This window comes from Crocuta crocuta, unplaced genomic scaffold (assembly GCF_008692635.1).
Source record: "Crocuta crocuta isolate KB4526 unplaced genomic scaffold, BGI_CrCroc_1.0 scaffold27, whole genome shotgun sequence".
Classification (NCBI taxonomy): Eukaryota; Metazoa; Chordata; class Mammalia; order Carnivora; family Hyaenidae; genus Crocuta; species Crocuta crocuta.
This window is the reverse complement of record NW_027532250.1, coordinates 7,011,777-7,024,026: the sequence shown is the minus strand read 5'-3', so window position 1 is coordinate 7,024,026 and position 12,250 is coordinate 7,011,777. Positions and strand designations below refer to the sequence as shown.

Here is a 12,250-nt window from a genome sequence, read left to right as displayed (position 1 = left end):
CCACGCCCAAGCCCCGAGCCCCAGGTCGGGGCGGGGGGGCGGAGGTGGGAGGAGGGAGCGCACGCCTCTGGATATCTCGCGGGGCTGAGGCCACTTCCCCAGCACCACCCCCCCGGCTCCGCCCCGCGGAAGTGCTTGCCCAGATTTTCGAGCGCTGATTGGTTCCCTCACGCGAGGGGCGGAGCCTGCGGCAGCGCGGTGCGTACTTCCGGCTGCCGGGTTGACATGAAGAAGCAGCGGCGGCTGGGACGGCAGTAGCGGCGGGAGTCGAGGCTTGTAGCGGGGCTTCGAGCTGAGAGCNTGGCCCGTCATGGAGATGGAAAAGGAATTCGAACAGATCGACAAGGCTGGGAGCTGGGCGGCCATTTACCAGGTGGGGTAGCGCCCCGGGGCGCGGCAGGCCCCTCGCTTAGGCCGCGTGAACCTTCCCCTCAGACCCCCGGGACCCGTCCTCCCTCTGGGTCTCGCCCTCCGCGTCCGCCCTGCCGCTTGAGGATTCGATCGGACGGCGACAGAGGCTGGCCTCCTCTCTCTTTGTCCCCCGGGTGGGCCTGCGTCTTTCCCGGGCCTCACAGACCCCTTTGATCCCCCACCCGGCTCATATCCTCCAGCCCCGGTGACCTCTGGAGCCTGGAAGCCGCCGGTCTGTGTTCTCAGCGCGAACCCCTCGCACCCTGACCCCGCCCCCCTGCTTAGCCACTCTTTGTCCCCTGGGGTTGATAGAACACCCCCCACTACTTCCTTTTCTAGACTGGACCACCTCAGACTCCCTTCCTTTGTCTCCCTGGGGGAAAGGGTTACTCCCCCCTCCCTCCTTCACATTTCCTTTCCCCTAGTCTCGGTGTGTGTCAGGTCCCAAGGATGACAGTCCCCTCGCCCCTTCCTGTTCATTCATTTGGTGGACGTGAACTGGCCTGCCGACTCCATGCCGCGCCTGGCGCTGGAAGCCGTATTGGCAGAACGCGGCGGACGAGACCCTGTTTCTCGTGGAGCTTAGAGTGGAATCGGGCAGCCCAGCACCCGAGCAGATAATTTCAGATTGTGACCAGCTCTGTTTAGGAAACAAAACCTCATAGCCGGGTAGAGGCGCTGCCTGGAAGGTGGGCCACCTCGGAGGGGACCAGGGAGGATCTGTCAGCGGAAGAGACTTCTGCTTTGAGCCCTGAGATGATCGGGCTAAAGCGATTTTGGGCCAGAAGGCCTGCAGAACCCCCTCGTCTGGGGCCAGAGTAATACCTTTCCAGGCAGCGGAAGGGCAACGGGTTTTGCCGTCGCTAAAATAGCCCCTTTCTTTCCCCAACAAACGTCTCCTCCCCTTTGTCCTGCTGGGATCATTGAGGCCTCCCAGTCCTCATTTCCTTGTGGGTCCCGCTGTTCGTAAGAAAGGTTAGGAAGGCAGGGGCTCACCTGTCCCTGCAGCATCCCGTTAGCCACACGGATAGGCCGACTTTCACAAGCAGCCAAATTCCCCAAGGAAAATATGTGCGCCCGATGAAATGTCACTGCGGGGGTTGTGAGGATTAACTAAAACCACACTTGGCGCTCGAAGTAAGCGACGGACAGACTAGAGAGATTCTGTTACGGGTGTAAAGGGAGAGGGCAGTTTATTCTGTTTTCAGCTTCCAGGCTCCAGAGGCAAATTGTAAGATCCATCAGCTGGTAGTATTAAAATCTATTTTGAGCTCCACTTAAAAAGGAAAAAAGCTTTAAGCAGGGCTTTGGTATGCTTGNGGCTTGGGCTCATGTGGCTTTGTATCAAGCCTGTTTGACAGGATGCTTCTTACCAGGGCTGTGATGGATATTAACTTCTGATAGACTAATATTTATAACCGCTGTAATCTCTACAAGTACAAGGAATCGATACAGGACATTTGCATGCTGTCAGGTCTCTCGAGTTAATTGAATGACTTCCACTAGTGGCACTGAGAATGTGTGAACAGCTTTTCTGCATCAGGTTTAATGCAGTAGCAGCCCAAGTGGCTTTGAAGGAGAAAATTGTTTGAAGTGTTGATTGCGCCCTGGCCCATCCGTCACAAGTGGAGGTGGCCTCCGGGAAGCCCTGGGGACAGTCTTTGGTACTGAAACTGGGTGGACAGCGGCGGATGTATATCCCCAGAAGTTGTTGGTTGAATTTTATTTCTTGCTGTTGTAGGGCAGCGTGGGAAGCCCACTGCCCCGGCACGGCGAGCGCTGTGGTACCTGTGGTGGCAGTTCCTGGGTTCGGGTACTGCATTTGAACGCCAGGAGTTTGTCAGGTTGCTGTGTGTGGAGATCTCCCCGGCATCTTAGTGGGTTGCACGTTCCCGGAGGTGGTTTCTTTTTATTTGAGAGAATTGCCCACTCTAGGATTTCTCCTATAGCCCAGACAGATTATCTCCTATATCCCAAACGTTGAAGTCGGAATCTTTACTCCTTTTCGAAGTTGAAAGTGGCTCTTTATTGGGCAACTGTAGCATTTTTAAGAACACAGAATTTCAATGACCTTGAGTCTTAGGTGGGAGATTTCCCAAAGTGTGTGTTAGTTTACCGAAAACCATCATTTTTCAAGCATTCCAAAAATGTATTTACTTTGGTAGAAAACAGAAGTCAAAAAGTTAATATCGCCTGCCACAATGAAGGTGGCCTTACACGAAGTCATTTTGAGCTTATTGGGCTCTTGTGATTAGAAAAATAATATGTGATTTGGGCTTAAAACTCTGTAAACGATGCAGTGCAGTTATTTCTTACTATACTTTCCTAACTAAGACAGCAGATGCAAAAACTTGGAAGCAACTGGGAAAAGAACAAAGGGTGAGGTAGACTTTCGAATGTCCAGGAGTGGGGCTGCTTGGGAACAAATGCTCAGGCAAGGAGGACTCCATGCTGCTCAACTTGATAAATTGAGCAGAAACGGGTTTTTAATCGTCAAATCTAACAGCACAGATACTAGGAAGCATTTGGTGTCTATAAAAAGTCCGCTTCGAGAGCATATGGAGATGGTTTTAAAAACTTGTCGTCTGCCATTTAAGCAGTTGTGTGTCCGTTTTGAAAAGTGGAAGAAATACTTTGTGAGCCTGGAGTTTGAGATACGCTGCCTATCCAGAAGGGCAGTGATTGCAGATGGGGACAAGGGATTGGGTTTCGGAGCTAGAATGAGAGGGGAGAGGGCTGCAATGAATGCAGGTAGCTCATAAGCTGCCCTCCGTGTGTAGTTTAAGGTTTGGGTCAGGTGTTGTGCTCTTTGTCTCCTCTCCAGTTTTCTGATCCTCCGACACTGGCCACCGTTTTTCAGTGTGAATGATTTGATTGTCTCTGATAAAAAAGATTGCAACAATAGCTCGTGACTTGAAGTCAAGATTTATTCTATGTTAGAGGCAGGCTTTGTAAAATGGGCCACTCTTCCAATTGACATTTGTTTTTATAGCTGCTTTCATTATGAAATGGGATCTAGTCATAACAGCAGGTCACTACAATTCATTGCAGCTTATATTGTTACAATCCCAAAATGATGAATATTAAAACTTGCTAATAATTTTTATGTAAGTACCATTCTCTTCAGAGAAAAACTGTGCAGAGGAGAAAAGATCTATACGCAATGACTCACTTAAAAAAAAAACAAAAAACAACAAACGACAAAACGGAAATGACATGGAGAGATTGGGAAGTTCTAGTCATGTTGAGTGACCCATCAGATCTAAATGTTCTTGTGGAGCCTTGGTTTGAGGGAACTAAATTTAGGTGTCTGGTCACCACTTTGGAAATGGCGTGAAGACCTTCGTCATTGTCTGGACTCAAATTAACTGGGAGCACAAGTAGAAATAGTGGAGGGGGAGGACTTTTGCTATCGTTATTTCTTTGGCCTCCCTGGCGTGTTTATAGGTATACTTTGGTGCCTTTGGCAGTATGTAAACTGCGAGGAGGCTCTGAAAAGGCAGCTGGGGCATAGTGGGAATGCAGCCCTTTCATTTGCCATGATGTCTCATGGTGGAGGGGGGGTGTTGTGGAAGGGGCTAGGGGGAGGGAGGGCACTGCATTTGCATTTCAACATGAGAATCTTCCCCAAACCTGTAATGCCTGGGATTGAATAATATAATTGACTGTATACTGCATTTCATGATAAAGGTACATTTAAAAATGTCCTGTAAGAAAAGAAATTTTCAGACTATAAACTGCTGAAATAATTGTGCCTTCCCCCCCGCCCCCCGCCCCTTTCTCACTTGCCTATTTTTGACCTTCAACTTGCAGAATCCTCTTGGCAGTTTATGTCCTATGCTGGGGTCGTAATTGCAGGCACTTTTTTGTAAGCCTGCCTGAGCCCACGCGTCTTCCTGCACAAGCTGGCCAGTCCCTCCCAGGTGTTCCTGTTTATTTGTTCATTTTTGTTATTTTGTCAGTTTGTTCATTTGTAATCAACCAATGCTGACAAACAGGTGGGGTGTGCTTCTTCCTACTGTTGTTTCCGAGACCATGTAGTTCGGTTCCAGTCATTTTGATGTGCGTGTTTTGAATGTCCGTGAATGCCGGGGGTAGTTCTCCAGTCCCTCCACCACCCTGCATGGATTGGTCACCATGGCCCCCTTCCTGCCGCCCCAGTGGTCTGAGTTCTCACATTCTGCCTGTAGTAACTCCCGTCGTCTCTAGTTTCACACCGCAGAAATGAGGGAACCCAGTCATGAATTGATACCTTCCCCTCATGGTCTCTTCGCACCTTCTCCCCACCCCCGCCTTGACCACATATTTTCTTCACGATATCGCTAGAGCGATTGTGTTTAAAACAGACCCTGACCTGTCCCTCTGTGTAACTACTTCTTGTGCTTTCTTAGTAATACCTGTAAGGGCTGAAGGGCTTAGCGTGGCAGCCAGGTTCCAGCCCGCCCCTGCCTCGTACCTTCTATTCCGGCCACGCTCAGAGGTGCAGCGCCCTCCAGGCTCCTCTTCCATTCTTCTGTGTCTTGGCTTAACCACTTTGTCCAGGCTGCCTGTCCCATAGCCTGGCCTGCGCCGCCCGGCTCAAATGTGTGCGTCCCTTGCTTTGGATTTTGCCCGCTCACCTATGTGTATATTCCCAGACAGTCTCATACATACCCCATCTAAAGCCACCGTTTCTTTCTGTCAGGGCCTGTGTCCTGAGTCCGCGCTGTTGAGGTCAGCTTTTCCCTCCCAGTCACCTTGGCATCCTCTGCACCTGGCAAAAAGTGCCCGAGAGATGTTGGGATTAAATTGGTTGGCAGCACTCTGCCAGGCCCTGGCAATATACAGGTGAGCAAGACAGGTTTCCCAACCCCCGTTCGAGGTGGGGAAGGAATGATAGAAGCAGTGAGATTACCCGCATTAGTACTAATAGCAGAGGTCCCTGGGAGAAAGTCACATTTTAAGGTATGGCCTCCCGAGGCAGTTTAGTTCTGCCTAAGGTGGTGGCTTGGAAGAAAGCCTTGAGTTCTTCCCTAGGGGCGGCTGACACCACCAGTCCGCTTTGCAGGAACTTTACATTTAGTAACAAATTTGTACTTGTACTCAGGCAAACTTCATGGGAAAATCGGAGGTGCTGTATCTCAGAATTATTGAATTGCTCTGTCCTCCTCCCTCTTGACTTGTTCTCATGTGCCTTTTAGAAGGGCTCTGCATGTAGTTGGTTTGTAAAATATTTCTGATTATGGCATGTAAAATATGGTTCTCCATAAGGTAACATCCTTTATGGAATCTGATTTTTTTTTTTAAGTGTAAATGGTAACGGCAAACATTTTTGGTCTTTGATCAGACACTCTTCTGTCCAGGAGAGTAGCTTAATCTTTGGCTTTTTGTTTAGTCCCAGCTCTATCAGTAAGTATGCTAAATGGGCTCCTTCCTTTCTTCTTTAGTCCGTTCCTTTGTCAAAAATGATCCTGGCCTCACTGATCACTGAGTTCATGGCAAGTAATAAAAGTCTTTAATGTACTCACAGAGAGAATTTAATGTTCTTGAAATAATCCTTGTAAACACTGCAGTAGTTACTCAGTTTTGTCAGGTGTGTGGGTGTTGGTGAGTACAGTTAGGCTCCAAAGTTTATAGGAGTTTTGTGAGTATAGTTATTCAAAAGAATGGAGTCTTTTTTCCCCCAGAGGTATTAAGCATTTTTTCTAAGTAGGGTTCATTTGATTTAGTGATGTGGGAAAATGAGTAGCACTGACATAAGAGATATGCTTGCAGTTTTTCTCTAAGTAGCAGTTGGGTGGTTTTTCCTGTAAAAGATAGAGGAACTGATTCTCGAGAATTTACGAAAGATTCAACCCCAGCTAGGTAGGCGAAGAGTAGCTGCCCTTTATGATGTAATTTTAGAAAGAAGCCTACATCTGGTCTCAACTTCATTTGAATAGTAGGATAGTTTACACAGCTGCCATGTTGAAGAAGAAAGTACCTAAGTCTCCAGTATTTTAGAAGTAATACTCTGTGGAAGTGGGCTTCAGAGTTTCCTAGCTGCTGCCCTTTTAACTAGGCAGCTTGACATAATCATGAGTATATTTACTGACAGCTTATAAATTGTGAATGTCTGAAAACATTTCCAGTTTCACGTGGAAGATTTTTTTCTCCGAAATAAATAGCCAAGGAAAAGTCTAGTTCCCCCAATCCATTGATTGATGCCGTATGAGCCACACTACAGACAAAATAGTAACTATTAATCCATGACTTTTGGTATTTAAAAAAAAAAAAGTGACATGATTCGGTTTCTTAGTTCTGAATGCTTTTGATTCTACCAAGGCAGTAAGTTTTGCAGATAGTCCTTGGTAATTAGCTCGAATTGGTGCTTCGAGAAGCTACTTCTGCCATCTGGGCCGACAAAGTAAACATGGCTTGTTAGCAAAGTGACACTTAAGGTCTGTATTTTCTCTGGAAATGTACATGTATTCCTTGCTACTCTTGATCTGGTGCTGTGCCGGGAAATTCGGGATCCTGACTGAGGCTTAACCGCTTGTTGAAGTAAACCTTCAGGCTCAAGTTGACTTGTGTCCCAGGCTCCTTCTCTTTAACTTGCAGAAGCTTCTTCCCAAAGACTGGGTGAGACATGTTTTCTTTTACAGATGAAGAAGGAAAAGCCTCGGCCGTGTTTGTGGCTTTTGTGGGCAAGCGACACCACTTGCAAAGATAAGATGAGCATAGCAAAACTAGGTTTCCAAAATTGTTTTTAAAACGTATTAGTTAGTGATTGGAGAAGGAAAATGTCCTCCTGATCTCTGTTGTTCTCATGAAATGTTTCCCGCTCCCCTGACGTTTTCTTACCTAATGGATCTCTTATTGGTGCATCTCTTCCTTTTGAGGAAATCTCGTTTTTAAATTGCCACAGTAAGTTTCACTAAACAGCTTAGCTAGTTTTTATTCTGATGAGTGCTGATTACTCAGAAAATTATACACTGTCGTGGATGGCTTACAGGAAAGCGAACATCAAGTAATTATTCCAAATAGTTGGAGTTCTCTTAAGCACAGGAGGTAACTTAAAAATGTCTCTGGATGAAATCACTTCTGAATATAACTTCACTCAAGAGAACAAATCGGCAAGCTGCATTTAACGTAATGTGGTAAATTAGCTTTAAATTCCCTTGATGGTTAAACATTTGTCACGGTTATATTTATCTTTTAGGTTTTGTACTGCCTCATTGTTCAAAGAGGGCTTCCTTTGCTTCTGCACGGGTGAAGGAAAGAAATGCCTTCAGTCGGTTGTAAATATCGGTCGTAAATATCGTACATATTTGTGTGGCTTGGAGAGAAAGATACTTCCTGGTCTTCTGCAGGGGAGGAGATTTTGTTTGGTGCTGCCTTGTTGTTTATCGTTGTTACTCCTCTGATTTGAGCTGCATTTTAACAGCATCTCAAAGTTAGGAGCCTTGCCGTGATTCCACCACGTGGAGACCGTCTCCCTCTTGCCAGGGTCTTTCTGATCATCCTCGGAGGTGGGGCGAAGGGGCCAAGCACAGTGGTGCAAGGTCAGGGTTTCGAGCCCGAAGCCACACTCACAGAGCAATCCCTGGCAGGCCAGGCCATCTGGCCACACTGAGGGGTAGCTGGTCATGTCTGTTAAAGGTTCCCTGAGAACCCTGTGATACTGGGTTTTGGTGAGTCCTTTGTGTACCCACCATGGTACCATTTCTCAGTGTGTTCAGCGTTCCTTCAGTCCTGCTAACAGTTTTTATTGACACACCCTGGGAACATCGGCCTCCTTAGCGGTGTTTCTTGCCATCTGTCCCTGCCGCAGATAGGCCCAGCTCTGCTTCTCCTTTCCCAGTATTGTCCTGCCTGCTCACGAGAATGCTTCCGGGACCTGGAGGGACGGTGCATTCACTGCACAGGGGCAGCCAGCCGGTCCGGTGCTCACCTTTCTTGAACCACTTGTTTCCTGGCCTCGGTGAGCGTGTATTTTCCCCAGAAAACTCACCAGAGCACAGTCATCGCGCGGAGAGGATGACAGTAAAAGAAGCTGACGTTGAACAAACCTAGTCCTTTTTTTTTTTGCCGATGTGTATTTGTCAACCACGCTTCCTTTTGCAACTAACATGTCCCCACTACTCGATGACAAGAAACTTTTGTGTTTCCCAATCAACTTTGTTTGTTGGAAGCTCTTGTTTGTGAAAGTAGGAAATAAGTGGTTTTAGGAGATGGAGGCAAGCTTTGGTTTGAAGTTGGAGTCTGGTGTGTCCCTAGTTCTCGGTGTGAAACGCAGCTGGAGATGGGTGTGGCCCGTCATCTAAAATTTCCTATCTTCAGCTTGAGGAGGTGGTTACCATTCTAACCACTTAAGAACAGCTCGGTACATGCTGTTTTATTTACAGGGCTTAAAACTTAACCCTAATGGCTTCCCTCCTGCTTGGCTTTCAAATTAATAAAATGTCATTTTTTTAGTAACGTTTACAAGTCAGGTCTGTTTTAGAAGGAAGAGAGGATACAGCTGCAGTTAAAGGCGTAAATTAGCATCACACCCTTAGTTTTGTAAAACGCCTTTAGTGTTTGATTTTTGTAGGTTGATCACAAGGAAGTGATAAGTATGTTAGGTTATTTGTGGTTTGAGCTAATTTTAGTCTCTGTTCACAGCTTGCTTTATATCCTTTGACATTAAAAACATGCTTTCTAGAAAGACAAGTTTTGAATGTAGGACACAGTCTATATTCTCCACTGGCCTGCATTTCACAAAACATTTCCTCCATCCTTGGGAGGTTGGACAGTTGAAAGCATAGTAACATTATTTAAAACCATGAATTCCTTTGCTTAGTGACATCCCTGCTTCTCCAGTGAGGGAATTAGATGCTTTCATAGAGGCTGGGGTCTCCTGCTCCAGGCCGGTGGCTGAAAGGCACAGTTAGGGTGGGAGGATTTTTAAAAGACCGTGCGTGACCGGGAGACGCACTAGGGAAGCCCGCTCGGAGTGGCTGTGTGTCGGGAACCTTCCCCACCCTGCCCCCGCGGCTGATAGGGTGTTTGGCTTCTAAGGGCCGGGCCTTAGCTCTGTCTCCGGTGCTAGTTGGTCTCACACACAACAGTTGTGTTTCCAGGCTTTAGTCCCAAGCGGCCCGGCTACCCACGCTTAACCCACCACCCTGAACATGCGTCTCCCTGGGAAATTGTGAGGCGATGGAAAAAGATGCCCAGGTCTGGGTTCTTGGTTGGCCTTGGACTGTTGTGGGGCCGTGGAAGAGGTACACGCAGAATCTGTGGGATGTGGCGATTAGACCAGATGACCTCACACAGTGTCTGGACGCTGACATTCTACAACTGCGCCAGTCCCGTGGGGAGCCAGGAGGATGGGGCAGCTCTTCGGGAAAACTTGGGGCTTTGTCCTACTCCTGCTGGATTTGGCAGCTTCATACGTTATGTGATCCCCCTTATCTAAAAGTGAGATGGATCTGTAAATTTTCATATTTGCTCAAATTAAAACTTTGAAAAATCCATTACTGCATCTTTGAAAATAATAAAAATGCCCCGTGAGGATGTAAATCAGAATATTTTATAAAATTACTGCATATACCACATTGGTGAGTGTAGTTTCTTTAGAAACTCTTTCCTGAGAAACTCTTTTTATGCCCCCAACGGTTTATTGGGTTTTGTAATCGGACTAGCATCACGCATCCAAGAGAGACTCACACAGTCTGATCCGTCTTCTCTCCTCGTTCACAATAAAACCCAGTAAATAGCATTTACTGGGTTCTGTTATGTGCCCCGGGCACAGAGTGCTTTGATGCAGTACCATGTATTATACACCATAAATTGGTCTTTAATAGCAGGAAACGTTTTAGGAGGACAGTTAGGTGTCAGAGCCTTGATGTCCTTCTCTGCCGGAGATCTCCCCTGTCCTGGATCCAGCTTGGCAGCAGCGTGGCGGCCATACTCACGCCAGCGCCCAGCTGCAGAGAGATGAGCAAGCAGGCTAAGGCTCCTGGTCTGTTAGGACACAGAAGAGACAGTCTGCAGATTTAGACCTTTACCCAGGGTTCTTTCCTCTTGCCTATGTGTCACAAACTAGCCACCCACAGTCCCGTGTTGCTTGGTCCACACGGTGGTTTTTTCCTTTAAAAAGTCAAAAATTTTTGTCATTGTTTCTAAATCGGGAGAAGTTACATACAAATCTGAATTTCTGGTCTTTTGAAAAATCTGAAGACCACGTTGTCTGAGCCTACTTGGCCGTGGCCTTGTAGGACGTGTGTGTCCTTTGGTGTGGCACGGCTCCACAGCAGGTCACGCTGTCCCCCCGAATGTGAGCCACCCAGCCCTTGGATGCACTTGGGTCTGCAGCCTCTAGTCTCAAGTTGTTGTTTTTCCCCCTTGGCATTTGATACTGGTGTTAGAATTAAGATGAATTAAAATGATGTTTAACCTTGCTAAGTAGCTGGTACACTATCATTAGGTACAGATCAAAGCAAGGGAGGACTAGCCAGAGATAAAGTTTGATGGCTACCGTGAGAATGTCATTTTAAGTCACATTAAAATCTTTGAAGGGTAAAGTCTTAAACCAGGTGCTTCATCTTGCCCTTCCTCTTTTCCTTTTCATCTTTAGCCCCCTTCTTCTATTTTGAGGAAGTTGGAAGCTGCCACCATTTTTTTCCACCTTGGGTGACTGAACGTAAGTGTATTTTTGTCCCATGTTCAGCTCTTTCCACGAACTATTTTTGATGAGCAACTTGGAAATTAAATTGGGTGGTTCCTATGGGACTTGATAAAAAGATGAGTTGCCCAGATATGCTTGCATGGAGAAATCGAAGAAGTGTCTTTAATGACTCGTTTTATGACTTGGATAGGGATGATGCCGTTTGTCATGTGTCTGAACTTATGATTAGATGGTTTCTCTACCAACGAGTGAAATAAATGGTAGCCATCCTGGGAAATAAATATACAGGTTACAAAGAATGTGTGTTGCTGAGGTCTCTAGCGCTGTTCAGCAACAGAAGTACAGGCTATGTTGTAGGTCATGCTTTTTCTTTGACCCATGTTGACAATCTTTTATTCCGTAGAAGTATGTTGTATAGGCCACATTAGAACAAGCAGTAGATAACGGACGATTCTTTACCATAAGGAAAGAATCAGGGTCTTTGTTTGGAGTTTTGTACCTTTCTCCCCACCCCCTCCCCCCCAAACCTGAATCCCAAAAAGAGATTTCAAAACCAGGTCAGTGTTTTAGCACTCCTAAATCATGTGACACGATGGCATTAGCCGTTTTCTACTTTTCTGTGTATGTGAAATGAAAGTCAGTAACCCGAAGACCAATTTCTCCATGAAGCTTTTCATCCACCCTCATTTCTTCTTCTGTTCTTAGATCGTAAGCTCCTTGCAGGCAGGGTCCATTCATTCAGTCATTTAGCAAATACATGAACAGCTACCAGGTGCCAGGGCCTGCACTAGACAGTGAGGATAGGTGGTGAGCAAGGTACACTTGGTTCTTGCCCTAAGAAACTTCATAGTCCAGCCAGCAAAGGGACTGAATAGAGACGATCCCCATTCAGAGTGATACGTGCTCTCGCTGACTGGGGCCCAGGGCACACACAGGAAGAGGTAGCTCATTGGGGTTGAGAGCAGGAAAAGGTGGAGAAGCTGTCAGGCAAGGATAGTCGATAAAAGTAATCTCTAAGTGGAGATCCCAAGAGCAAGCAAGAGTGAGCCCCATATGTTCTCTGGGCCCCTAATCTGGATATACTCCTCCTTGCCCTTCACGTTAAGTATTATATTACTTACCTTTGAAAGCACAGGAAAATATTTTAACTTTCTTCCTCTTCAGTTTTAACCCTCCTCCTTCCATCTCCTTCCGTCATGTGCATCT

The 12,250-nt window shown here is 46.8% G+C and overlaps 1 protein-coding gene across 2 annotated transcripts in view; it reads left to right on the top strand.

Moving 5' to 3' along the window:
- The first annotated feature begins 305 nt into the window (after positions 1 to 305).
- The window catches only part of PTPN1 (protein tyrosine phosphatase non-receptor type 1), a 66,057-nt gene continuing 54,112 nt past the window's right edge, over positions 306 to 12,250 (top strand). For both annotated transcript variants that reach the window (XM_077778278.1, XM_077778277.1), the window contains exon 1: positions 306 to 373. Coding sequence is in view for 1 of the 2 variants with exons in the window: in XM_077778277.1 (XP_077634403.1) it covers positions 311 to 373 (63 nt within the window). In the remaining variant the exon portion in view is untranslated. The remainder of the gene's footprint in view (positions 374 to 12,250) is intronic.